The 23,576-nt window shown below is 49.9% G+C and overlaps 2 protein-coding genes and 1 pseudogene across 2 annotated transcripts; 1 reads left to right on the top strand and 2 right to left on the bottom strand.

Moving 5' to 3' along the window:
* The first annotated feature begins 7,483 nt into the window (after positions 1 to 7,483).
* LOC137909905 (leucine zipper putative tumor suppressor 2 homolog) lies at positions 7,484 to 14,259 on the top strand. Its single transcript, XM_068754336.1, has 6 exons — positions 7,484 to 7,526; positions 11,528 to 12,064; positions 12,218 to 12,745; positions 12,830 to 12,952; positions 13,075 to 13,221; positions 13,325 to 14,259. The coding sequence occupies exons 2-6, from the start codon at positions 11,555 to 11,557 to the stop codon at positions 14,030 to 14,032; spliced, it is 2,016 nt and encodes a 671-aa protein (XP_068610437.1). The 5' UTR covers positions 7,484 to 7,526; positions 11,528 to 11,554; the 3' UTR covers positions 14,033 to 14,259.
* Positions 14,260 to 14,311: 52 nt separating this feature from the next.
* LOC137910049 (PDZ domain-containing protein 7-like) lies at positions 14,312 to 20,375 on the bottom strand. The gene is made up of 16 exons (XM_068754475.1): positions 20,213 to 20,375; positions 19,770 to 19,907; positions 19,524 to 19,698; positions 19,267 to 19,443; positions 19,041 to 19,188; positions 18,462 to 18,522; positions 18,181 to 18,358; positions 17,847 to 18,046; positions 17,583 to 17,747; positions 17,394 to 17,500; positions 17,224 to 17,315; positions 16,891 to 16,982; positions 16,730 to 16,801; positions 15,994 to 16,557; positions 15,826 to 15,926; positions 14,312 to 15,734 (listed from the first exon to the last, which is right to left on the bottom strand). The coding sequence occupies exons 1-16, from the start codon at positions 20,373 to 20,375 to the stop codon at positions 15,591 to 15,593; spliced, it is 2,577 nt and encodes an 858-aa protein (XP_068610576.1). The 3' UTR covers positions 14,312 to 15,590.
* Positions 20,376 to 21,505: 1,130 nt separating this feature from the next.
* Positions 21,506 to 23,244, bottom strand: LOC137909908 (peroxiredoxin-like 2A; annotated as a pseudogene).
* Between the last annotated feature and the right edge of the window lie 332 nt (positions 23,245 to 23,576).

Genomic DNA, 23,576 nt, shown 5'->3' with positions numbered 1-23,576 from the left:
GGGGTTCTCAGGCATTCCCAGGCCGGATGAGGTGCATAAACCCTCCAGTGAATTCTGCCCCCCCTTCCCTCTTTGGGTTTCCAACATGCCAGCAGCAAAAAGAAGAACTTTCAAATCTGCCTTTTTTATTTTCAGTCATAAAGACCTTTCGACATTTAGACGTAGAACTTTTTGGATTTTTACCGCCCTATATTTTGCCTTCATGGGGGGGGGGGGGGTTGAATGTGGAGTATCTGGACGGTAATATTCAATCTTCTGAAAGCTCTTATTACGAGTTGTGAGCATGATTTTACCACATCGTTAAAATCCAAATGCTATTCGTTAGTCTCCAATTCTGCGATGAAGTCTATTGTAGTCTACTGTAATGTCACAGTCTGGCCAAAAGGAAGTGCTGAGGGTCTTAATCTGCCCTGGCACCATGGATAGGGAGGCTGTACAATAGCCCTGGGTGGGTGGGGGGGGCGTCGCTGGAGAGGCTGCACCACATTACTCTGCAGTTCTGGCTTTTCTGGAAGCCGCAGAAAACCACAGAGGTTAAATGAGAGTGCAGGTGGGGTGATAGAAAGAGTATAATTGCAGTGGTCAACGTGTCGGGTTGGAGTCAGTAAGGGAATCGTTGACGCGAGTGTTTCTAATGAGTGGAGGGCCCCATTTCTCCCCAGCAAGTGGTCAGAATTAGCATCCTTCACCGGAGAAAAGTGAGGCACCAGCACCTCAGCCTTTTATTTTAATTCACTCCAGAGGGTGAGAAAGATAGAGATGAGGGGGGCATTAGAGTGCCGCTTCGCCTGGCCAACCAGGCCAAAGAAAATGCCCATTCATTCTCAAATTAGCTGTCTTGCATGCCCTCCTTCAAAGGAGGCCCCTCTGTGGCCTAATCTTCTTAGACTGTGCACACACTGATCGGCTGCTTCACGACAGCCCTGAGTGCAGGAAACAAGAGCAGCGCAGCAGTTAATTGAGGCGTTATCGGCATAAGTACGGTCACTTAAGATGATTATATATATCCTGACGCAGTATCCTCTGTCAGGATATATTTTATTGTCAGATGTGGCCCTGTGCAAAAAGTAAATAAAATACAATCAGTTTTCATTTTTCTATTTAAGTCGTCCTGCAGATTTTATTTCAGAGCCTCAGTTATGAAAGGATAGAATCATTTTCTCAATGAACAAAAAAAAAAAGCAGTTCCATTGGCACAGCGATTCCCCGATTAAATGGTTGAGAGAGCATTTGGCACTTCTCTGCTCCAGCTAATTAATGAACTGGATTCCTGCAGAAAGTAAACAGACAAAGCCAAATGGAACCTTGCCAAAACACAACATTCAAATCAACATGGTCTGAAGGTTTCGGCGCCATTCTAACCGAACCTGAAGCGATCGTACCTCACGTCGCTCGTGCCCAACATCTGTCTCTAAAGATTAGAGCAGATGTGCGCAGACCGTTACTGATTGCAAAGCTATTAAAAGCCATATGGAAACACGAATCCTAATCGTCTTCTCCTCGACGACCCCAAACATGAAAACCATATGCTTCACTCAGCTTCTACAATGGGGTTAAATTAATGCTGACTCCGCAGCTTCGGTTTAGAGATTACGTCAAAATCAGATTTGTCGTTATATAATCTATCAGACATTTTCTCCTGTCTCTCCTTCATATTACTGCTTTTTCTGGGTTTGCTTTTATTTGTTTCGTGTTATCTATGCACAGTACAGTCTGGGTATTTTGACACCTTCATTCAGAAGAGTTGTTGAGGGAGCACAATACATTATCTAAATGGATTTGAAACTAACCATGGATGATTGCTGGAGTTATAGCCAGTAGGATTGGTTGTAAACGTCAGTTAGAAACTATGCACCAACCTGTTAAGGCGCCTTGTTTACAGTCATGAATTCTAACCCCGAATAATCTGTTGTTGTTGTTTTTAAACGCTATTGTGTTTCCAGATCTCAGTCATTAACTTGGTGAGTACAAGCATTATCATAACTGGTAGGAATGTTAAACAAAACTATAAATAGTTCTAATTATCTTTTAAACATGCTGTGTTTTTTTGTGGTTCACATTCCTATTGGCTCATATGACTCGACCTCCTGTCTGGCTTTGATTAAAGGCTTACCTCCTTTCTGTCGCACATTGCTCATCCGTTCATTCCACATGTAATTATCAATTACGGAAATAACCCTTCTCAAATTCTCTTGGCCAGATAAGTGCGGGACGATTTTTCAACATTACCGTCAAGGTTTGATTATTGGAACCCAGCTTCACGAAGCTGCCCAGTTCAGTAAATCCAATTTCCTCAGAAATGGATTTCAGCTTTATTTATTTATTTATTTTAAACAAGGGAAGTTGAGGGTTAATACGTACACACAGAGGACATGACTGCTTACAGCGCGACTTTTATGTAATGCCAATATCTTGCCTGCTGCATTTCAGTCTTATGTCAAATGTATAATAACAGCTGATGATTTGTGCACATATTCCCCAGAGGAGGAATTGTAATAAACCTGGTGACCCCCCCCCCCTTTTTTTTGTCCCGCTCCATGTGGTTGTGATTTGTGGACAAGCAGAATGTCTTAAAATGTATAGCTCAGAATTTCACCTTATTGGTCGGATTTTTAATAACTCTGGAGAATTGCTTGATTTTCCTTTTGTAAGAACCTATAGGTTTTTTTTACTAAGCGTTTGATCTATTCGTTACATATGCAAACAAAGGAATCGGAAAAGAAACCATGGCGACAATGAATCGCTTCGTTTTACTCCCCTGGAGCAGAAAGGCTTGGCTGAGAGGCTTGGGGTTAGTCAGGTGTGACCGTGTTCTACATATTTAGGATACAGAGCACAGAACCGGTTTTACTAGTGCAGTCTGGCGAGCAAAGGTACTGCGTGCGTGCGCGTGACAGACAGAACAGGTGCGTCAAATTCCCATAAATGAACAATACCGGAAAGGGTGAAAGTTGTTTTTCCAAAATAAAAATATCCACTCATTTTATTCATGAGAGTGGGGAAAATATTACTGGCCTACGTTTGTTAAAACAATGATTATGGTGCCCATGACCAAATTTGAGGGGCAATAAGAACACAATGTTACAGCATTTTTCAAAGAAGTTCATCTTATTTTGAAATTCAAAACCGGATGTGTCTCGAACCTTTTCCTGCTCGCTTAGCTATGTCTGTAAAAGAAAACACGAGCTGCTCTCCGTACGTCAACAAACCAGCGTCAAGCGGCAGGAGGAGACGCGAGGCGGACACAGGAGACAATTTAGCGTTTATTTTATTTTCGTTTGTGGATAAGACGTCTTTAAAAAGCACAAACTTTAATGGTGAGTTAGCGTTTACTGGATTTACTAACTTTAAACAGTGACGTCGAGGACTGGGGGCTTTACGTGTGTGTCCTGCTGTAAGTTTAGAAGCAAGATTAGAGCACAGGATGCAAGATAAAGTCATCAAACGCCTTTATTCCCGAGCGTGAATCAGCAAACTTAAAAAACACACACACAATTGTATCTGTCTAGAAATAGATCTTTGTGCTCTGTGCTGCTGTTGTTCCAAGCGATCAGATAATAATAATATAATAATATGTTATTATCAAGTTAGTATTATTTTGTTGTTGCCACTTTCCATTTATAGCCACAGTGCAAAGTAAATGCTGCGTGTCGTCACCTAATTAAAATATCCAGGTTTTGGCGCACATGTTCCATCACTATGGAGTAATGACGTCACGATCTGGCTCTGAAGGATGAATATTTAATGCATCAGAAGTCTCGGACTGCTCCATCAACACTGAACTTGTGGGTTCCTAAAGATGCCGAATCCCCCCCCCCCCCCCCCCTCTGAAACTGTCCACGGCCCTTGAGCCTCAGTCGACAAATTCAGGACGACGTTGCTCATCAAATTTGAATCGATCTATTGTTGAATCTTTTTTTTTTCTTAAATCATGTCATTTGGAATAATACTCCTTCCCCTCGTTTTCTTGCTCGACCGCTCCGCTGACGGTTTCCTGGTGTCTCTCTCTCTGTCAGGACGAGACTTTACCAAGCAAAAAAAAAACGCGAATCCCTCTTTCTGTCCTTGGGACTCCTTCCACTTTGTGCCACGGCCCCAAAGGTCACAAAGGTCACACGAACTGTAAGGATCTTGTTCTGACTGCGAGTCACTCCGTCCGGGGAGGCGTAAACCTCCTGAAATCTCAACAACTCTTGTGCCGATGATTGCTGTGAGAATTTTCACAGTACAGGTGAGGGGCGGCATGTGAAACCGCCTTTTCGTCCGTGCCTTCTGTTCGGCTTCCATCTACGCACGCTGATGGCGTCCAGTTTGACGGGGATGGAGCGTCAACGGGCGGTGAGTAGAGCCCTCGAGACGAGGTCAAGTCCGAGTGTCAACAATAAGAACAACGGCAGCAGCATAGTGGGCGTCGGCTTGCCGTCAGGGCGGCAGGGAGACCTTCGTGTTTTAGCGTTTCCTTGATCGGCCGACGTTCCAGATGAAATGCTGATTTAGTGTTTATTTTTGCGCCGCTTCCTTGTTTTATGTGGCGTCCTATTGTGTTGACTTCACTCTCCCGTCACCGTGTGGGCTCACTGTGATTATAGATGTCGCACATCCCCCCCCCCCGCCCCCCCACACACCACAGCCTATAAAAAAACATCCAAAAACAATGAGTGTGGGATGAAAAACAGGTTCCGGGCCTCCTTGTTTTCTGCTCTGGCCCAGTTTTTTTTGGTTATGAGAAATTCCTCTTTTGGCAAATCCATCAGCAGAACTCCTCGACACGCTTGAGTTTAAATAAAGTTTTACATGCTAATGGTCGTTTTTTTTCCTCATGGTTGATTTTCCACTGGATTATGTGGTGCGTCAGAATTCTTCACCCACTTCATCCAGGTTTCATTTCATCGGGATTGTTTAGCAGCCGGCCTGGAAGTGGCGCTGATAACGTCTTGATGTTTGTCGTTCTGCAGACAGAACGCCGTTTCGTCCCGCGATCGCTGACGATGACTCTCCGCTTTGAGAATGAGTCCAGATTAGATTTAAAGTTTGGTAAACGGCCTTGATGGGACGCTTCCTTCAGAGCAAACTAGCAAAGTCAACATTCAGTCAGCATTACTTTGTGTGTGTGTGTGTGTGTGTGTGTGTGTGTCCTTGGAGGACATTTCAAAGGATTCTGTGACACTTTTATTGATATTACGGCCTGCAGACGGACAAAATGTATTTTGCTGTTTGTCTTCATTAAAAATAAAATAGTTTTTTTGACAGCAGGATATTTTTTACTATCATCCTCTGCTTTTTTGTTTGCTCAATACGACCAATCCCATCGGCCTTAGCTCCACTTCAACGCTAACGGCCGGTGTGTGTGTGTGTGTGTGTGTGTGTGTAGCTGCGATAAACCTGCAGCATGTTAGTGTGATTTCTTACCATCCATCTCAAAGCTGCGGTGTGCCCCTGCAGGCAGGATGAGCTACTTCTGTGGTTGCTGTTCTGCCCCCCTACCCCCCCCCCCCCCCTTGCATTGTGTCGCTCTCCTCTCACTCTTTTCCCCCCCCACTTACATACTCGTCAGCCGCCCCTCCGGCGATTGACGTCACGCCTTCTGACGGAGGTGTAACGCCGCTTGGCGATGACCGGGAGCCGCCGGGGATGCACAGATGGTTGTTCCGCTGCTCGACGCGGGGTGAAGAGGATGTTGTGGGTGGTGGGACGAAGCTGCGTCACTAAAGGGGAAGTGGATCTGAAGTTCTCGACGGGTCAAGGTCTTCACGCTGCGGTTACGTTCGTGCCCCCCCGGCTTCGTCGTTGACGGCTTGCGTTGCCTCCTCCTCCTCCTCCTCCTCCTCAATACTGGCTCTTTTCTTTTCGCAGGTCTTTTTTTTTTTGTTTGTTGTTGTAAAATGCTTTTGTAGAATGTTTGAGGGTTTGCCCCCCCCGATGGTCGTAAAACGAGAATGTCTGAGACGAGTACAGCGGTCCTGTGTTCCTTTTTAAAACGGAATGCGATGCTTTCCATGTGGGCCGTCCCCTCGCTGTCCAGACGAAGCAGGCACGCCGGTTTTCCCCTACGGACTCACATCCCACACGCTGCCCGTTTCAGCCATTTACATAAACGACTGTCAGGGTTGGGCCAGTTATTTTCCCAAAGACTGTTTGTGCTGTTTTGTTTGTTTTTACCATTGTCTCAGATTCTTATGGGTTCTCACAGGAAGCTTTTGGGCACATGGCTGAACATTTTAATAATAAATGTAAGTGCTGTGGTTTGGTAGAAGGAATTTCTCTCTCTCTCTCTTTCGTTCAGCCGTTATGCTACGCCCAAAGCAATCTTTGCTGATTGAAGTGCAAATTGGTCAAAACTGCATACTCCGGTTTGAAAAAAACTTGTGCTCTGCAGAATTCAGAGATGTTAATCTTGGGATTTACCGGCTTAAGCTGCACTGTTTGAACTTGTTTAGCGACTTACTGCCATGACGTGATGCAAAATGATGCACATCTGCGCAAATTGGTTTAATTAACGCTTCTGAATCTAATCAGATTACGCAGCTCCAACCGCTTGAGCGTCTTTTGCACCGGAACAATATGTAAATTCACAAAATGATCTGTTCGGCATTGAAGGAAGGACATTAAGGCTTTCTACGTGCTACCGGTTCGGTCATCGATTTTCTGTCTAGCGCGTGAAGGAACGTTTCTAAGAACGTCTTCGTACAGGTGTGGTACCCCTGTAGGCAGTCGGCCATGTTGGCCTCAGCAAACATCCCTGATCCCTGCTGTTAAAACAGGATGCTAACCGGCTACGCCACTCTGGCTTGCTTTAAACGTTCATTCTACCCTTCTGTTCCAACCGATGCGTCACGAAGGTGGCGTTGCCCCGTGAATAATTCACACGGCGTGGCTTTGAAACGTGATCCGAGGGGCTGCTGGTTTGTAACACGACGCAAGACGCCTTTAAAAAGGAAACTGCTGTTCTCTTTGCCTTTTCATCATCATCACCACCATTTGTTCACCCCCACCGTTCACGATCGTAGCTTCACGTCCGTCCGTTGCCTCTGGCGTGAGATTCTTGCGTTTCGACGTCTGAATTCAAATATTGCTTTTGCAGCCAATCAAAGCTGACGAACAGCCGTCCAGATGACGGCGCAACCTTTGCCGTGTTTTCGGATGAATGGGAAGCATTCTTTTCTTTCGTCTTTCGGGGTGACCCACAAATGGGTCGACAGCAACATCTTATTCATACGTCTCAGTGAGATGGCTGTTAGGTTTGGGCCTCTTCCCTCTCACGGCTGTGGAAAATTCCCCCCCCCCCCCCCCCCGTCTTAACCTTCTGACTCAGACTTTCCTCTTTTTCACTGACTTCTCTAAACACACATTACATTTACACTTATTTTTTACTCTCCCTGCCGATTCAAAGATTTCCGTTTTGTCTTTTAATTTTAGGAAATGGCGAGACGCACAAGGCGTGAAGACCTCCTCGCCGCTGTGAGCGTCCTGGGACGCTTGACCGACCTGCGCTTGACGCTTTTCTAAGGCCTCCAGGAATCAAAGAGGTAAGTGGGGGGGAATTTTCAGATGCAATTTGGTTTAAATTTCTGACTTCTCTCTCAAAATTGCTGCTTTTTTAATTAATTTTCTTTTTATTGTCTTAATTCTGCGACCTTTCTTTCCCTTTCGTGCCTATCTTGACTGCATCGACGTTACGATTTTGGCTGCATCTCGCTGCTCACATAATATTAAGTTAACACATTCCTGCTGCGTAGGAGTTGCTAAAAGATCTTTAATCACGGATGGAGGCGGCGCCGTTAATCTCTTTAGCGCATCATGTAGTAAATTGGAGTGTGGCTTTAGTCATGTTTCTAATTCCGATGACCCCCCCCCCCCCCCCCCTCCCCCCTCCCCTGCTGAGTGCTAAACCGTCCCACTTGTTTTTATATATTGGACGTGTTTCTGGATTGCTTTGTGCCACAGTGGATCAGTTTGGAGGGCTTACTGGTCGTGGCCAGTTTTAGCTGCGGGGTCCGTTGGGAGGCAGCACGGACTTTGATGGATGGCCTAGATTTTCTGTCGGCTTCTGGTCCCCGACGTGACGCGTTGTTATCAAAATATCGAGGGAAGTAGGCTGATGGATGACGACCTGCCGGGCGTCCGCTATGGGTACAGATAAACTGGCATTGAGGCCTTTAAATTGGCGCTTCTAAATATGGTTGTGTGACTCTATAGGATAATAAACGTAAAGTGCAGTTTGTTTCTTTCTGTCAAAGGAAATGGGAGAGGAGGAGTGGGGCAGGGGAAGAGGGGGTGTAGCGATCAGAGAGGGGCTGAACTGTGCAGAGGAGGTGGGAGGAGACTGTGTTCCCATTCGCATTGGAGGCTTAAGGCTTTTTTTTTGGGATGAGGTTAGGGACGTTTCTCCTCTGGAGAGTTGGTCAGAAAGTGAACCAAGCATCCAGGAGAACTAATAAAGTGAGTGGCGACTAAACCCTGAGGCCGGAAGATGAGAACCAGAGCAGATATGAAGGAATCACACCGGGGTAAGAGACTTGGAGGGGGTCATGGAGCAAAAAAAAGGGGGGGAGGCTTGACTTTTCTATCAAGGTGACATTAATGTTTTATAATTGACTGGAAGAACGACTCCATAAAGATGTCTGAGTGTGCAGCTGATGAATGGGCTGCTATTTATATAAACCTCGACACACACACACACACACACACACATTATTTGATTTCAACATGATGAGATTTTTAAAATGAAATTATCATAAGATTAATTGATAACAGACATTAGAAGAAATATTGACAAGCTAATTTCGCTAATTCAGAAGAGATTGTGTGTGTGTGTTGGGGGGGGGGGGGGGGGTGAAAGGAGCCTTGACAGTGTTCAGCGCTTCAAGCAAACCTGTTTGCCCCCATGAGAAAAGCCTCTTAGCTGTTTTCCCGTTGCAGCATCTGTTAGCCCCCCCCCAGGGCTACTCAGCCTCTAAAACACCGTTTTATCTCCACGATCAAAAAGTTTAACTTTGGCCAAATTCATGTATGTTAAACATTGTTGTTGTTTGTTTGTTTTGTTTTTTTATTAAGAAAGCAATACAGTGGAAAATAGGATTATTGCCAATTCCTGGTTTGAGACTTTCAGTTCATTGATTTGTCATTCAAAGCCAATCATTCGCTCTTCTGTGAGCATCCATAATGGAATACGTTTGGGCAGCGCCACCTTCGGGCATCCTGCCACCGTTCTCTGATGCTTCGTGGTCATCAGTTGGAGTCGCTCTGAGTTGCAGACCCGGTTTGATTTGGCCTGTCCCTTCTGACACAGGTGTGAAGTGTCTGTCTGAGGAAAGGTCGGTTGCCTGAAAAGCTAAAATAACTTTTGTCAGATTCTTGTGTCGTGTTGCCTTTTCTTCCGGTCTCTGTCTCCGTGTCCAAGCGGTCCCAACACTTGATCCGGCGTGGAGGATATTTTTAGACTCACACACCTCCCTGGATGTGTGTTTATGGGATTTACTGCAGGTTTGTGTGACAGTGCAGGGCGGGTGTTGTATAAACTTTGTTAAACGGCGTCTATAAAAAAATCTCAGATGCAGTCAGTCTTGTTGCCCCCCCCCCCACCGTGTGCCAATGCATGTCACTAAAATGTATCTAGACTTCATGCTGAATTTGTAATAAGCGAACCTTTTTGTTAGCAAAAATCTGAATTTCTTATCTTGGATACTCGTGTAGAATCTCCCGGCTGATTTCTGCTCCCTTGCTGCGGTCTGAAAATGAGAGCGGCTGCCGCCGTCCTCGCCGGCGACCCGCGGCTAATCCTGTCCGTGTTTAGTCTGAACTCCCAGTACGCTGGTACCACCACACATTCCTCCTGCTGGAGGAGTGGCCGTCTGCAAGACAAAAACAAAACAGTCAGAGTCAGCTGACACTAGAAGCATCATGGTGGGGGGTGGGGGGGTGGGGGGGTGCTTAAGATCAAATGTGTTGCTTTTGCATCGAAATGGGAAAAGACAACCAAGCGAATAGGCGTCCATCCATCTCTTATTGGGGCTGAAGGACTGTGTGAACTATAGAAAGACGCTAAGAAGGGGTCCCGGGCCCCCTCACCGCTTCTTTTATCCTCACCCTTTCCACGTTTGAGTCCCAGGTCTCCATGGCAACGGAAGGGACCCCTCGGCTTTTCTTAGCTGCTGCATCGTCTCAGTCGTCTTGTCCCCCCCCCCAGAGGGGCCTGATGATCTGAGGGGAGGGACGGCGAGAAGCTTGAGACACCGAAAACGTAAAATTTTAGAGTTTCCCTTTGCGGAAAAACACTTGCAGAGTAATTAAATAATGCAGTATGAATCTTTATTAGCATTTTAAACTCCCATTTAAATTGCATTTGAATATGATGATGATGAATATATTTATTAGATAGAATGTTAGAGTACAAGTACAGTCACACAGTAGCATGTATTACAGTACAAATAAAGTCAAACACCCTGTCTAAGAGGAGCATTTCAAAAAAGCCCTTGCGGTCTTGTTTCCGTTGAAAGTCCGGAGGAAATCAATGGTCGGAACATTTCTACGCCGCGCTATGAGGAAGAGAGCAAATAGATTTTAGATTTGGGTATTCCCCGAAGCACACTCGTTGTACTTGCTAATGCTAATTTAACATTTTACTGCTTCTAAAATAAGAAGAATACAATTTGCTTCTTCCCCTCGGCTGTAAGACTCATGAACACTTAATAATTCTGTCCCGGACTCCTGAACATTTCATAACTGACAACTTGCACTGTTCCATTCGCACTGCGTGATTACGCTAGTTTACTGCTGCTAGTACACATCTGTGTATCCACTCCTGCTGCTGCGGATGTGTCTGTACTTGTATGTTTTTTGTATTTTGTCATTCCTAGTCTGTGAACCCTCGCTGACAATGGCAATAAACTGCTTCTGATTCGGATTTTTTGATTTTTGAAAAGGCGCCTCAATCAGACACTGAAAGATGCCGCCGCGGCATCAACTAGAGTCGAGTCTCGGTTTAAACGTCAAGACATTTGCAGTATCATGTTTGTCTTGTGACTTATAATTACGCGCCCATTAATGTGTGGCTATCACACGTTAGCTGTCAGAGGAACCTGCATTATTAGCCTAGCACGTTTGAAAGCGTGTCTTCGGGAAGGACGCTTGCCTTTGCCGCCTCATCAGCCGGCGTCACCACAAAACAAGTACTTAGTGCATGCAGCAAGGTGAAGGAGGTCACAGAGCAGGAATAATAAAACTAAAGTCCAAGCAGGAATTCCCCGACAGTCTCTTCATCCGTGACTGATTTATGAACTCTCTCACGTCTCGGTGACTCACTGGACGAGCCTGAAACTCAAGAACACGACACACCCGGCGGTCGGAATATCCTCGTATTCTGTGACTCGATGTTTTTTAGAACTCCGGCTTTGCTTTCGGTGTTGGCGCCATGACCTCATCGTCACGCTTCCTGTCGGCCATTGTTTTCCCAGACAATGCCAATTCATTTCTCGCTAAAATGACTTGTCGGACTAACGCTACTGCTTTTTTTTTTTTACTCTATTAGAGCGAGCAATCCCTCTGAGCTGCCATCATGGCCCTGGTTCAGGCTCCGCCTATATCCGCTGAGCCCCACAACCCTGGCCTCGGTGGGGGGGCCCGCAGGAGACACCCCTCCGGCCCTTCACCACCCATCAATGCGCCACCCTCCGCTCTGGATCCTATGGGTTCTGTTAGCAGCCTCGTCACCACCCGCACCTACCAGGACCACCGCTGCGGTGGCGAGCCGGGCGCCAGGGTCCGCCGGCCGACGCACGGAGCGCCCTGCCTGGGCTCCGAGTCGCCCCAGGACCCGTTGATCCGGGGCCTCACGCCGCTCAAGAAGCAGAGCTCAGCGACGTCCAGCAGGGTCACGGAGAGGGACAGCGGGAATGGGAACTACAGCTATTTGAACGAGGACTACGTGGGCGACTGGAACGACAACCGCGTAAGAGCCGTCAGCCCAGGGAGCGACGCAGAGGAGACCAGAGAAGGGTCAGGGTTGAGTGGGACGATGGGGGGGCCGCCTCCGAAACTGATCCCCGTGTCAGGAAAACTGGAGAGTGTGAGTTTAAACCAGTTTATTAGATAAAGAAGCTTTATTTGACAGTAAGTGTACATTTAGATTGACCAATCAGGTGACGTGTTATTTTAAATCGTAAATCCTTCCTTGCATTTCAGCCTAGCTATTGTGTTTTTTTTCTTTTCCCTTCTGAAGAACATGGAGAAAACGGTGCTACGACCGACGGCCTTCAAACCCATCATCCCCAAGAACCGAACCGCCGCGCAGTACCTCTCCCCTCGCCACTGTGCCAGCCTATCGGAAAGCCAAAACAACCTGAATCTGCTCAGCTCTCGAAACGGCGGCGGCCTGTCCTGCCAGCTCTCGGACGCCGGACGCAACTCCCTCTCCAGCTTCCCGCCCTACAGCAGTGCCGGCTACGCTCATGCGCCAGGGGAGGCCTCTGCGAGCCAATTTGAACCTGCGAAAAGCATTCCACCGGCCGGCGGCCACGGACATTCCAATTCCGACAGCGGCCGCTCTTCCTCCAAGAGCACGGGCTCCGGCTCGGTAAGCGGCCGGGTTCACCCTCTATCCGACAGCGGGTCCAGCGGGCGCTCCCCGGGCCCAGCGGAGGGGTACGAGGGGGTGGTGAGGGACCTGGAGGACAAGCTGAGAGAGCGAGAGCTCGAGCTGCGGCAACTCCGAGACAACCTGGATGAGAACGAAGCTGCGATTTGTCAGGTGGGTTCTTGAATCGGTTCCGAGTTATCAATCGGTTAATCCAGCCCCAACACGCTGACGCCCCCTCGCCGTCCGTCGCTGCAGGTCTACGAGGAGAAGCAGAAGGGCTTCGAGCTGGAGCTGGAGGAGCTGAGGCAGGGCTGCGCCACCAGAATGCAGGGGGCCTCTCAGAAAGCCCAACGGGCCCAGCAGGTCCTTCAGATGCAGGTCGGTACCAAAGAACCAGTGACGACACACGATTTCTGCAGACGTTGGACCAGAACCAACTCGTTAGCCCAAAGAGTCAGGAAGCTCATTCATCGTCTCGCTGTCCGGTGTCGTGGCCGCAGGTGTTCCAGCTCCAGCAGGAGAAGAAGAAGCTGCAGGAGGACTTTGCTCAGCTGCTGAAGGAGAGGGAGCAGCTTGAGGAGCGCTGCACCTCGTATGAGCACGAGAAGATCCAGCTGGGGCCTCGGCTGGAAGAGAGCAAGTGGGAGGTGAGCAGCCTTCGATGGCTAATCGGGGTTTCTGAACGATAGTCAAACGGGAAAAGCTAAAGTTTAGCTTCGTTGCTTCGCTTCTCTTCTTTTCTCCCCTCAGGTCTGTCAGAAGTCCGGAGAGATCTCGCTACTTAAGCAGCAGCTGAAAGACGTTCAGGGAGAGTTGGCGCAGCGAGTGGGAGAGATCGTCTCACTGCGAGGTCAACTCCGAGAGAGCCGCGGCGAGCTGGCGAACGCCCAGGCGCTGCTCCAGGAGGCCCACGGCGCGACCCGCACGCGGACCCTGGAGCTGGAGGTGTGCGAGAACGAGCTCCAGCGCCGGAAAAGCGAAGCGGAGCTGCTCAGGGAAAAGGTTGGGCACCTCGAGGGGGAGGTGGCTCGTCTCAGGGACGCTTCGGCCAATCAGGGCCCAGGAAACAGGCAGTGTCAGGTGTTCCACGAAGCGGAAGGACACCTGCTCGCCTACGAGAGCGACGAGGCGAAGGCCCGGCGGCAGAGCGGCACCGACGCCCTCCAGAACACGAAGGCGCAGATGGACAGGATGAGGGCCGAGCTGGCCTTCGAGCGCCAGCGCGGCGAGCAGCGGGTGGGAAGCTTCGAGGAGGAGCGCAAGATCTGGCAGGAGGAGAAGGACAAAGTCATCCGCTACCAGAAGCAGCTGCAGCAGAACTACGTGCAGATGTACCGCCGGAACCAGGAGCTGGAGCTACTCCTGCAGGAGCTCAGTGTGGAACTGGAGAGCAGAGAGGAGGACGAAGGCAGCGGCAACGAGATCAACTTCGACGAGGTCGCGGCGACGGAGATCTGAGCGCCGCGTCTCTCCGTCTCTTTCGTTTTGCACAACCGTCAGCGGCGGTTTTCCACCTTTCCTTGCCGTCGTGCCGTTTAGAAGTTATCAAGTCAGATTTCAACAGACCAGTTATCACAAATGCGCACGCTCGGCCTCACCGGGCGTCTCTCCACGGCGTCCCACTTGAAACCTGGTCGATTAGCTGCTGCTCATTGAACATTGTTGTCAGCGTTGTGGATGAGCAAATCCTCACAACCTTTAGCTGTTGCCCCCCCCCCCCCCCCCCCCCCGTGTGGGAGTTAAGTCCCATCTTACCCGCTGGGTTCGGCCGGAGCCTACGCAGTAAACGCAAGCAAGCCGCGATGAGTCAGTCAGAGTGAAGTGTTAATTGTGATGGAGAATTTTAGTTTTGCCATGATGCATCCAAAAACGTGTCAAATGTTCCAGATGAATTGATTCTTGGATTGTAAATCTAGTTTGGTGGGAAAAGTGGAAGCTTTTTTTCCTCGAGTAGGGGGAATAGAAACAGGAAACGCAAAACAAAACCGATCATGTGATCATTTCTCCGACTTCTGAAGATCAAATCGTGTTCCTTGTTCCATAGGAGCGGCAGACAGACGTCAAATTTTCCACTTATTGTGCACGATGATTATATTCTACCTTCTTAATATACCGTCTGTTATATTGCAGTCATCCAATGCTGATTCAGTTGTATTTATACATGTAAACAAGGCCAAAAATCTACTTTGATTAATTCACTTTCAAAGGTAGTCAAATAATATTTTAGTCAATGAAATCTAAAAATGTTGTGGGGGGAAAAAATACTTCATTAAAACAATAAATCCAAAGCCCAAAGCAAAAATGGCTGAAACAGACGTGTGGTAGCACCAAAACAAACACAAAAAAACACTCTTGATGGCTGATAATCTGATGACTTCACAGAGGAAGACTGATTCTAAAATGACTCTTTCCATCACTGAAGGGCAACCCTGCACTGCATGATGGGAGTTTGGTGAGAATGACTTTTGTTATGGCAAACGCTTATCCTCCATACCGGAAGTGCTGATTGAATCGCCGCCTGCGAATAACCCTGACCAATCAGCTCTCATCTGTCCATCTCAACAAGGAACGGAACGCGTTCACCGCGAACAGACCAAAGCCAAGTCGCTCCGCGGATGCGACGCCGGCACGTGGAAGTCTGTCTTCTACGTTCGTTCCCGTTCCTCGGTATAATTTTATAACCCACAATATTAGTATGGAGACATTAAATGTATATTTTCACGTTGTACATTTCTTGAACAAACTTGCTTTTAATAAAAAATAAAAGCATCAAATGAATAGTGTCTGGTACATTCGATCAACTTCATGCAACTTCTGAAGCCACAAAGATGGATAGTTTCTCACCTTCACTGTTCCGCACCAGATTACATACAATCCAGCGCGACATCAGTTTGTATTTTGTTTTTGGGATTATTAACTATAAAAGTCCATTTTTATATGCACTGACCCAAGGCGACCAAGTCTCTGAATCTGCTTGGATTATTTTATCGGGGTTTTCGGCTTCCAGAGTCTCCTTTCAGAGCTTTGCGGGGACTTTGACCACGAACGCCATGGGGTCTTTGGCCTTGTCGCTGAAGGCTTTTCGGATGATGTCCACCGCGTGCTGGTGGGTGACTCCCTGCAGGGAGACCCCGTCCACAGACAGCAGCTCAAATCCAGCCTGAGGAGGCACAAAACAAGCAGCCTAAAATGGTCTCTGTGCGTCTGCATGCATCAAAAAGTAATTTAGTTTCATTCGGGCGGCGGCTCACCTTGAGCACCTCACAGGTGGAGGCCGCTCCTCCAGGAAAGATCTTCTCTATCTTCACCACCGGCTGAACCTTTGACTCCATCCCACCCGATATGCTGATGCCTGAAACATCCAGATATTCAGCACCAGTCACACAGAATACTGCAGTACTACAGTAGTATACTTTTACCCAGAGACTGCTTGGTCTTGGAGATGCTGACAGTTTGGAGCGTGTACTCCTCTCCGGGCTCGGCGCCGTTGAGTTTGCTCTCCGGTGAAACCGGATGCCCGTTGACGTGTCGACCCGGACCGGAACTGAACGCCTGCGGCAACGGGGGTCGACTCCTGCGGGCGGCGCTCCGCAGCGTGAACGCGCCGCCCTCTTTGTTCCTCTCTTCGGGTCTGTCCTTTTTTTTCCTCAACGGCGACCGTCCCCTCTCCGACGTGGAGTGCAGTGAAACTTCGTCAAAGCGGACGGAGCGAATGTCTGTCCGGGCGGGAGGGTGGGGGTCGTCGCTGCGGGACAGGAGCCAGTTGGGCAGCACGGCGCCGGACGGGGGGGTTCGGAGGTCCCTGAAGTCCGCGGCGTGTCCGTCCACTGGGATGTCCAGCAGCGGGGTAAAGGCCCTGGAGGCTTGGCGCCTCTCCCTGGATCCCTTGGGCCGAGACAGGCTGAGCTTCTCCAGCTCCTCCAGGAGGTGGCTCTCCCGCTCCACCTCATCAGTGTTGTGGAGTTCAAAGCCTCCCCTATAATCTGGAGGGAGGTACAGACACCCCCCATGTCACCATGTTAAAATCAGGAGTAGAAATGTTTAACGTCCAACACAAACATCAGAAACCATCTGAAGCAGCGAAGGAGGAAAAAATGAGAAGGCAAGTTGTCTCAGAGTCTTAAACAGATATGAAATACCCAAAAAGGCACTGACCCGGGACGGGAGTGACCAGGTGACGTTTGGGTGCCCGACCGGATGCGGGAGAACGAAGGGGGGGGCTTCGTACTGCGAAACGGACAGGAGAAAACACGTTTGCAGACGTTTGCGAGTCTGAGTTCACCTGTCCTGACCTGACGCTCACGCGTCCCACGCACTGGAGCGATGCTTGAGGACTTCGTAGGCCTCGGCCTCGACGGGGGTCACCACGCTATTGAACGCGCTCAGGTCAGGCGGCGGGAGCAGCATCCTGGGGAAACCAGAAAGCGCTGACTCATTTTCCCTGTTGCATTACGAAGCGTTTTATGATTATTCATCAACGCAGAACATTCTGGATTAGAGATTATCCCGATTTAATCTTCCTCTGACAGCACTGCGATACGATCAACAGTTTCTGTACTTAATTCATGCAGGCACAATCACGACAGACGTATATTTCAGCCTGTTGAACACTACGGAGAAAGCATTCCCTTCTATCCCCTTCTCCTCACCTCACTTCCCTGAGGAGCAGCAGCTTCTCGGGTCTGTCCAGCACGGCCAGCAGGTGGCGCACTAAGCTCTCAACTGAGCACTCTGCCACATACTGTCCAGAGAAACAATAAAATGAAACGATCTGGAACTCCGATATCTGAAGCAGCCGGCTGCAAACTGAGCTCCTCACCCCTCGGCACGTCTTCATCACTGCAGACACCTCTTCCTCGGTCAGCAGTCTGCGGGCCATGTCCTCCACCAATCCAAGCATCTCTGAATTTGGCATCGCGTGTCCCGCTGAAATCGTCCCGAGGGATCAAGAGTAAAACGTTTTTGATTTTCTGATGAAATATCACGGAGGATAAAATCTCTAACTCACCTTTGGCGGTCTTATCCGTGGACGGGGACTTGGAGCGACCCCTGGAAGGGTCTTTCCTGCGACCGCCCTTGAAAAGCAAGTTGACCCAGGTCTTTGAGCGCTGCAGGGCGCTCTTCTCTCCCGGGTCCTTCCCTTTCTGCTTCCTGTTTTTCATCTGACTGATTTCTACGATTAGGAAACAACACAGGAGGTCATTTCATGTATTTCTACCCGAGAAAACCACAGGAGAAATTCCAATGATGGCGGAAACAGCCCAGTCTTCACCTGCAATGGTGACTTGGCTCTGGGATCTGCTGATTGGTCGGCTTGGTTTGCTGAGAGCCAATAGCACGGCCGTCTTTGGGGACTCTCTCCTCCCTCTGGCCTCCTCTGCTCGGATCGCGGTGTCTCTGAGGAGAGTGGTCGGCCCGAGGCTGCGGGTGGTGTCAGTCTGGACGGCGGTCTCCATCAGCTCCGAGTCAGACCTGGCGGAAAACACATCGCCGCGATCATGTGGTTTGCCACGTGTTGCTTTTGAAACCCGACTATCAGGTGTGCCATAATTCTACAGCCTAAATTGGGACAATGAAAGGGGACAAGAAAACCCTGTGTCCCTGACCGCTGGTCCTCAGTCGAGATGCAAACATCCACCATGTCTGAACCGAACGTCAGGCTGGGAGGGAACATGACCTGCGAGAGGCCGCTCAGGGAGCTGACAGGAGTCCCAGACGACAGCGAGGAGGCCGACGAGTTGGACTCGGATCCCTGTGAGGAAGATTTCTGGGTTCCATTGGCCACTGAGGGAAAATGAGCACAGGAAATGAGCTCACTTTAAACGTGGAGCGTCACGTCTTTTGTCCCGGACAAACAAAAAAGGCAACACAGAAATGAGATACCTACACTTATTGAGCCACCGGTATTCTGCCACCATCTCTTTATAAGCGGGGTATCGTCCTGCTTCCTGCGGAGACATGTCCACAGATATGCAAATGAGATACAGAAAGAGTCCCTGCTTGACTTCTAACTTTTGATGGCTGGGATGCTGCTTTTGAACTCTGGTACGTGTTTCAGTTTCCACAGGGCAAAAGTGAGCCGCCCCCCCCGTCCCGTCCCGTCCCGGCTCTGAGCTTTGATCAGCACCCGATCCCAGCCGCCTGGTGAATAATGCACACGCCCTTGGCTCATTTTTTCGTACCGCGAAACCCAAGCTCCAACAAGTAAAGTGAGCGAGGAATATTACGAGTGCATGCCAGCTGCCGGCCGTGCCACACAAACCGCCATTACCCCCCCCCCCCACCCACCCGCCCACGACCCTGAACCGACACGCCTTGCTAATAACAGAGGCAGCATGGCATTTGATACAAATTCCGCCTCACATGTTTAACTACACCTCAACACTTTGATCGGGGATATTTTAGCCATCTCTCTCTGCTCCTTCCGTCCCGCACCAGAGGAGGACGGTTCTCCGCTCTCCCTCACCTTGATGGTCAGCATGACGTGCGTGTGGCTCTTCAGCACCTCCACAGCGCTACTGTGGCTGATGTCCTCGAAGCCCACGCCATTCGCAGCCAGGATCTGGTCCCCCATCTTTATTCCATTCCGCTCAGCCAGACCGCCCGGATCCAGTCTGAAAACACCCGGGACAGGAGTGAGCTCGAATGCCTCAGGTCACGCAGGGAGGGGGGGGGGGGGGGGGGGCGCCTACTTGGACACGTAGATGCCCAGACCGAACTCCTTCCCCCCCCGGATGTTGAAGCCCAGGCAGTAGTCGTCTGAAGTGGTGTAAAGGTGGACGATCCTCTGGAGGGCGCTTCCCGAGCTCGCATCCGAGGGCGTCTGGCCGCTCTCCTCCACCACCATGCGCCGGTGTATCAAGTCCACCCTGGAGGGGTTTCCAGTTGGAGTCAGACCTTTCTGCGATAACCCGACTTCATATCAAACCGCGAGCAGCTCCTCCCTCACCAGGTCGTCTTCTCCTTGGAGTAGCGGATGCCGGGGACTTTGCCGACGCGCCTCACCACCATCCTCAGCCGATTGTTGCCGGTCAGGACCTTCACGGCGCTGCTCATGGTGATGCTCTCCAGGCTGACGCCGTTCACCTCCACCAGCTTGTCCCCTACGAGGAGGCCCGCGTCCTCTGCGACACGCCAAGCGCTTCCATAAAGAGCCACACAGGCGAACGCCGCCGCATCCCGCCGCCCGGCTTACCCGCCGTGCTGTCGTCCTCCACCTTACTGACGAAGATGCTGAGGCCGTGCTCCGAGCCTCCGCGCACGCTGAAGCCCAGCTTGCCATCCGCGCTTTTGTCCACTGTGATCGTGTGGAGATCCTCGCTGTCATCGCCGCCTAAAAAAAAAAAAAAACACACACACAGCGCAGACGCTGAGTCGGATCGGCCTGAAAGGAACATCCCCTTAAAAAAAGAATTCTCATAATGATTTGATTCCACACGAGTTTGAAGTTTGACTGATTGTTACATCTTATTTTGACATTCTCGTGAGGGTCAGGCTGCAAATCTGAGCCGGTCAGTCATAATGCAGAACACGTGCAGCTGTGCCGTTTATGAAATAAATACTAATAATACTTCTTTCTCTGGAGGCTAAAGCAGCATTTAAGCCGCCGTAGCCTGCGATGATGCAAACGCTGCTCACCGTCCACAGGAGAATTGATGAGGATGACCCTGCCCATGGGTGAGGAGGATCGGATTCCACGCCGCCGCTGCTCCTTCTTCCGTAAGAGGTCGCGTGCAGCGGTGTGTGACCCCGGAGTCCTGGGGGTCTTCTCCCTGCGGGACGGGTCTGACGAGTGAGCCATGGAGGCTGGCAGGGTCCCCTTTCACACGTGCTCCACCGTTCAGCTCCGGGTGGAGGAGCCTACATGTTTCCTGCATGCTGAGACTGGATTAGACACACCATTTTATCCGGATTGCGTTAGACAATAACGTGAAGCATCCTCTCTCACTCACGGACGCAGGCTTCGCTGTGACGGGACGGCCAGGTCGTCGGCTTCCCGGAGCCGCCGGTCGGTCCATTCCTGCCCATCGCTCTCAGCTCAGTGTCGGAACGCAGCGCTGCGTAAACAAGGCAATCTAGAACAGAGGATGTTATATTAGAGCCCGTATTCTCAGGGCTCTGGGAGTCGAGGTAATCCGTTAGAAACACGGTGTACTAAGGTTTATTTAGCGCGGAGTCAGGGCGTCACAAGGCGTGGACGCCATGGATACCGCAAACGTAACCAGAATCCTTCAGTACCCTGGACAGCGACGCGAAAACACGTGGGAAGGAGAGAAAAGAAAGTTGCGGCTGAATTTAACCTGAGAAAATGCCTAATTAGTTTATTAACGTTACAGCCCAACCTGCGCACCCACGCCCCGAAGACCACGCATTTATTTCTTAAACACAATATAAAAAAAAAAGCACAGAAGCCGAAAACGTATTTTTAGACTTAACGTAAAGCTTTTTGCGTCGTTCTGCTTAAACACTAACGGAAAGCAGCAACAACGAGCCTATCGAGTTACGCTACTTCAACCTACCTGTATCCACGCTGCGCGAAACGATCCAACATACCTGGCTGTGACGCTCTCGGATAAGGCCCGCCCCCTGGCTCATGTTGATTGGCTCTTTCCTTTCGATGCATTTGATTGGACAATGAATGTGCCAATCACTCAGGCGCTTCCTGTACTTAGTTGAGCAACCATTATAAAACGCATTTTTTGCTAATGCAGCACAAATTGTTTTTAATTTTTTTGCAGCCTTGGTTTCAGCATCAGGCCCGTTTCCTCAGTCATAAGAGCCATTTCCAGAGCAGCAACCAGAACCGAAGCTTCTCCAGTTTGTTTCCAGCCTTTAGGATTCGATCTCCCTTGAGATGAATGAACTCTAGTGAAAGCATTCTCCTCATCCGATGACGCAAGGCGAGAACAAGGCCGTCATTTTATTTAGTCTTTTATTGACATTTATCCTGAGGGCAAAACAGGAAGTCCATCCGATGACGTCAAACAGCAGAAGACATGAACAGCGTCTTTCATGCAGGGACTCAAAGGAACAGAATGTGAAGCACAGAGATGTTTTGTATTTGTTCGTTGGCTCCCAAGATAAGAATGCTATCAGAGTAGCAGAGACCGTGTTAGATATCAGGCCCGTCTCCTCGAGTTTAGAGACAGACCGTCATTGACACACTTTGACTCAAACTACAGTCGTACGCAAACTCATCCTGGTTTCAACGCATCCAAATTCACAGCACCAATGCGCATTCACACGGGTTATACTGCAGGAAACGGATGTGACATTCACCCACAGCACAGACGATTTCAGGGATTCAAGGCCCTAACTCCCATCTAAATATTCAGGGCTCACTCTTCTGGCTGCTTGGAGGACATCTTGAATGTTGACTTTATCGCCAAACTCAACCTCCCGGTGCTCTAGAATGATTCCCTGTGGGGGGGGGGGGGGGGGGGGGGGGGAAATCACACTTGGTGAACATTTCCAACTCATCTCATTCGATACCTAAACTGACAAAATGTTTTTACCTGCTGTCCACGGCCGATGACGAACACCCCGCCAAGAATCAAACCTTCTCCCAGAATGTTTCCCCCGAAGCCCTTCTTGAAAGCCCTCATGCCGCTCATCCACACCCCGACGCGCAGGAACGCCAGCAGGCCCAGCCTCCGCTCACGCGGCCCGTAGAACCGCTTCTGCAAAAGGGAGACCACACAACCCCCAGACCTCGGGTTACCGACGCTCAGACACGGCAACCTCCGTCCAAAACGAAGCGATACTCGACAGCCGCAGCGCTCAGCTCCACCTTCCTATCCAAGAATATTCCCCCGTCGAAGTGCGGTCTGAAGTCCCGGACCTCGGTGCCGACGTCCTCCTTCACCACAGCGTACAGAGGGACCCCGAGCTCGTCCAGCTGGGGCTTCAGAGAGGACAGCTCTGCAGCCTCCTGCAAGCCAACCAAGGGAAGCGTCCGCTTTTAGATTCCGCCCGACAGCCCTCAATCTCGCCTGCTGCGTGTTTAGCTCAACCCTTCCCTTTAGAGGAACAGACTACATAACGGTTTAATCCCCCCCCCCCAAAAAAACCCCCACATTTTAAGCAGATTGTTTCAGAATCCATACAGACCACAAAACTCCATGTTGTTTCTGCTGTTACTCAACAGGAAGAGCCCAACACTGATGCCAAGTCCTTCTCACACAGCCTGAGCTGCGCTCACCTCTCTGCACATAAATCATCCAGGTCGCCGCACCGCCATGACCACAGCCCCGGACCGCTCCCACAGGACTCCGGCCTCGATGGTATTCTTGTCTAAGGAAAAGTGGGAAAAAACAAAAACAAGTTGAGAGCCAAGAAACTTTAACACTTGACCCGGTAATCAAAACCCATCTCACCTCCATCCAGCGCTTGGAGCTCGGCTCGTTCCAAATACCTGACGGTGGCCTTCAGCGGTGACGTCAGAAACAAGTTGGTGAAAGCGTTCATGACGCCGGTAATAAAGCCGCCGACAGCAGCCGCGGCGTTCCTGAAGCGCTCCATTACTAGTTCTCCTCTCCGCCGGCCTTCACCCAACCAGACGCTGGACTCGGTTCTGGCCCGGTTCTGGCTCGCTTAAGTCCCCTAAAGTTCCCTAAAGCCGGCCCATCGCGTCTCCAGATTAGGCAGCTTGATTGCGCACAGCTGCGTCTGATCAGTGACGCGGAGGATGAAAGCCGAACAAATGACCGGCGCGCGCGCCGAGGTTGGCCCCGCCCTCCTCCCTCCGGCTCAAAGGTCGCGGAAAAAACCTGCGACGTCGTCGGTTGAACTTCTGATGTTGCCCAATAAAAGTCAGTGTTGAAATCTGCGCCGTTGTTTACAGAGTGAGGTGGATCGATTAGATTTGAAAGAGGTCAAATTGATTCATCACATGAATCACGAGCAACCAAAAGCCTCTTTACTGATGTAGCAGATGGATAGATAGACAGATAGATAGATGATAGACAGATAGATAGATAGATAGATAGATAGATAGACAGAT

This window comes from Brachionichthys hirsutus, chromosome 21 (genome assembly GCF_040956055.1).
Source record: "Brachionichthys hirsutus isolate HB-005 chromosome 21, CSIRO-AGI_Bhir_v1, whole genome shotgun sequence".
Taxonomy (NCBI): Eukaryota; Metazoa; Chordata; class Actinopteri; order Lophiiformes; family Brachionichthyidae; genus Brachionichthys; species Brachionichthys hirsutus.
Note: the sequence above shows the minus strand (reverse complement) of the source record. Positions and strands in the feature narration are given on the sequence as shown.

Bases quoted from the DNA above. Each gene is read 5' to 3' on its own strand.
- LOC137910049 (XM_068754475.1), bottom strand. From the start codon at position 20,375: ATGGCTCACTCGTCAGACCCGTCCCGCAGGGAGAAGACCCCCAGGACT. The intron at 19,444-19,523 runs GTGAGGGAGGAG...AAACCCCTCCAG, and splicing joins TCCAAGGAGAAGACGACCTG to GGTGGACTTGATACACCGGC. The intron at 16,558-16,729 runs GTCAGTGCCTTT...ACCTCCCTCCAG, and splicing joins CCTGGTCACTCCCGTCCCGG to ATTATAGGGGAGGCTTTGAA.
- LOC137909905 (XM_068754336.1), top strand. From the start codon at position 11,555: ATGGCCCTGGTTCAGGCTCCGCCTATATCCGCTGAGCCCCACAACCCT. The intron at 12,953-13,074 runs GTCGGTACCAAA...TCGTGGCCGCAG, and splicing joins AGCAGGTCCTTCAGATGCAG to GTGTTCCAGCTCCAGCAGGA. The intron at 13,222-13,324 runs GTGAGCAGCCTT...TTCTCCCCTCAG, and splicing joins TGGAAGAGAGCAAGTGGGAG to GTCTGTCAGAAGTCCGGAGA.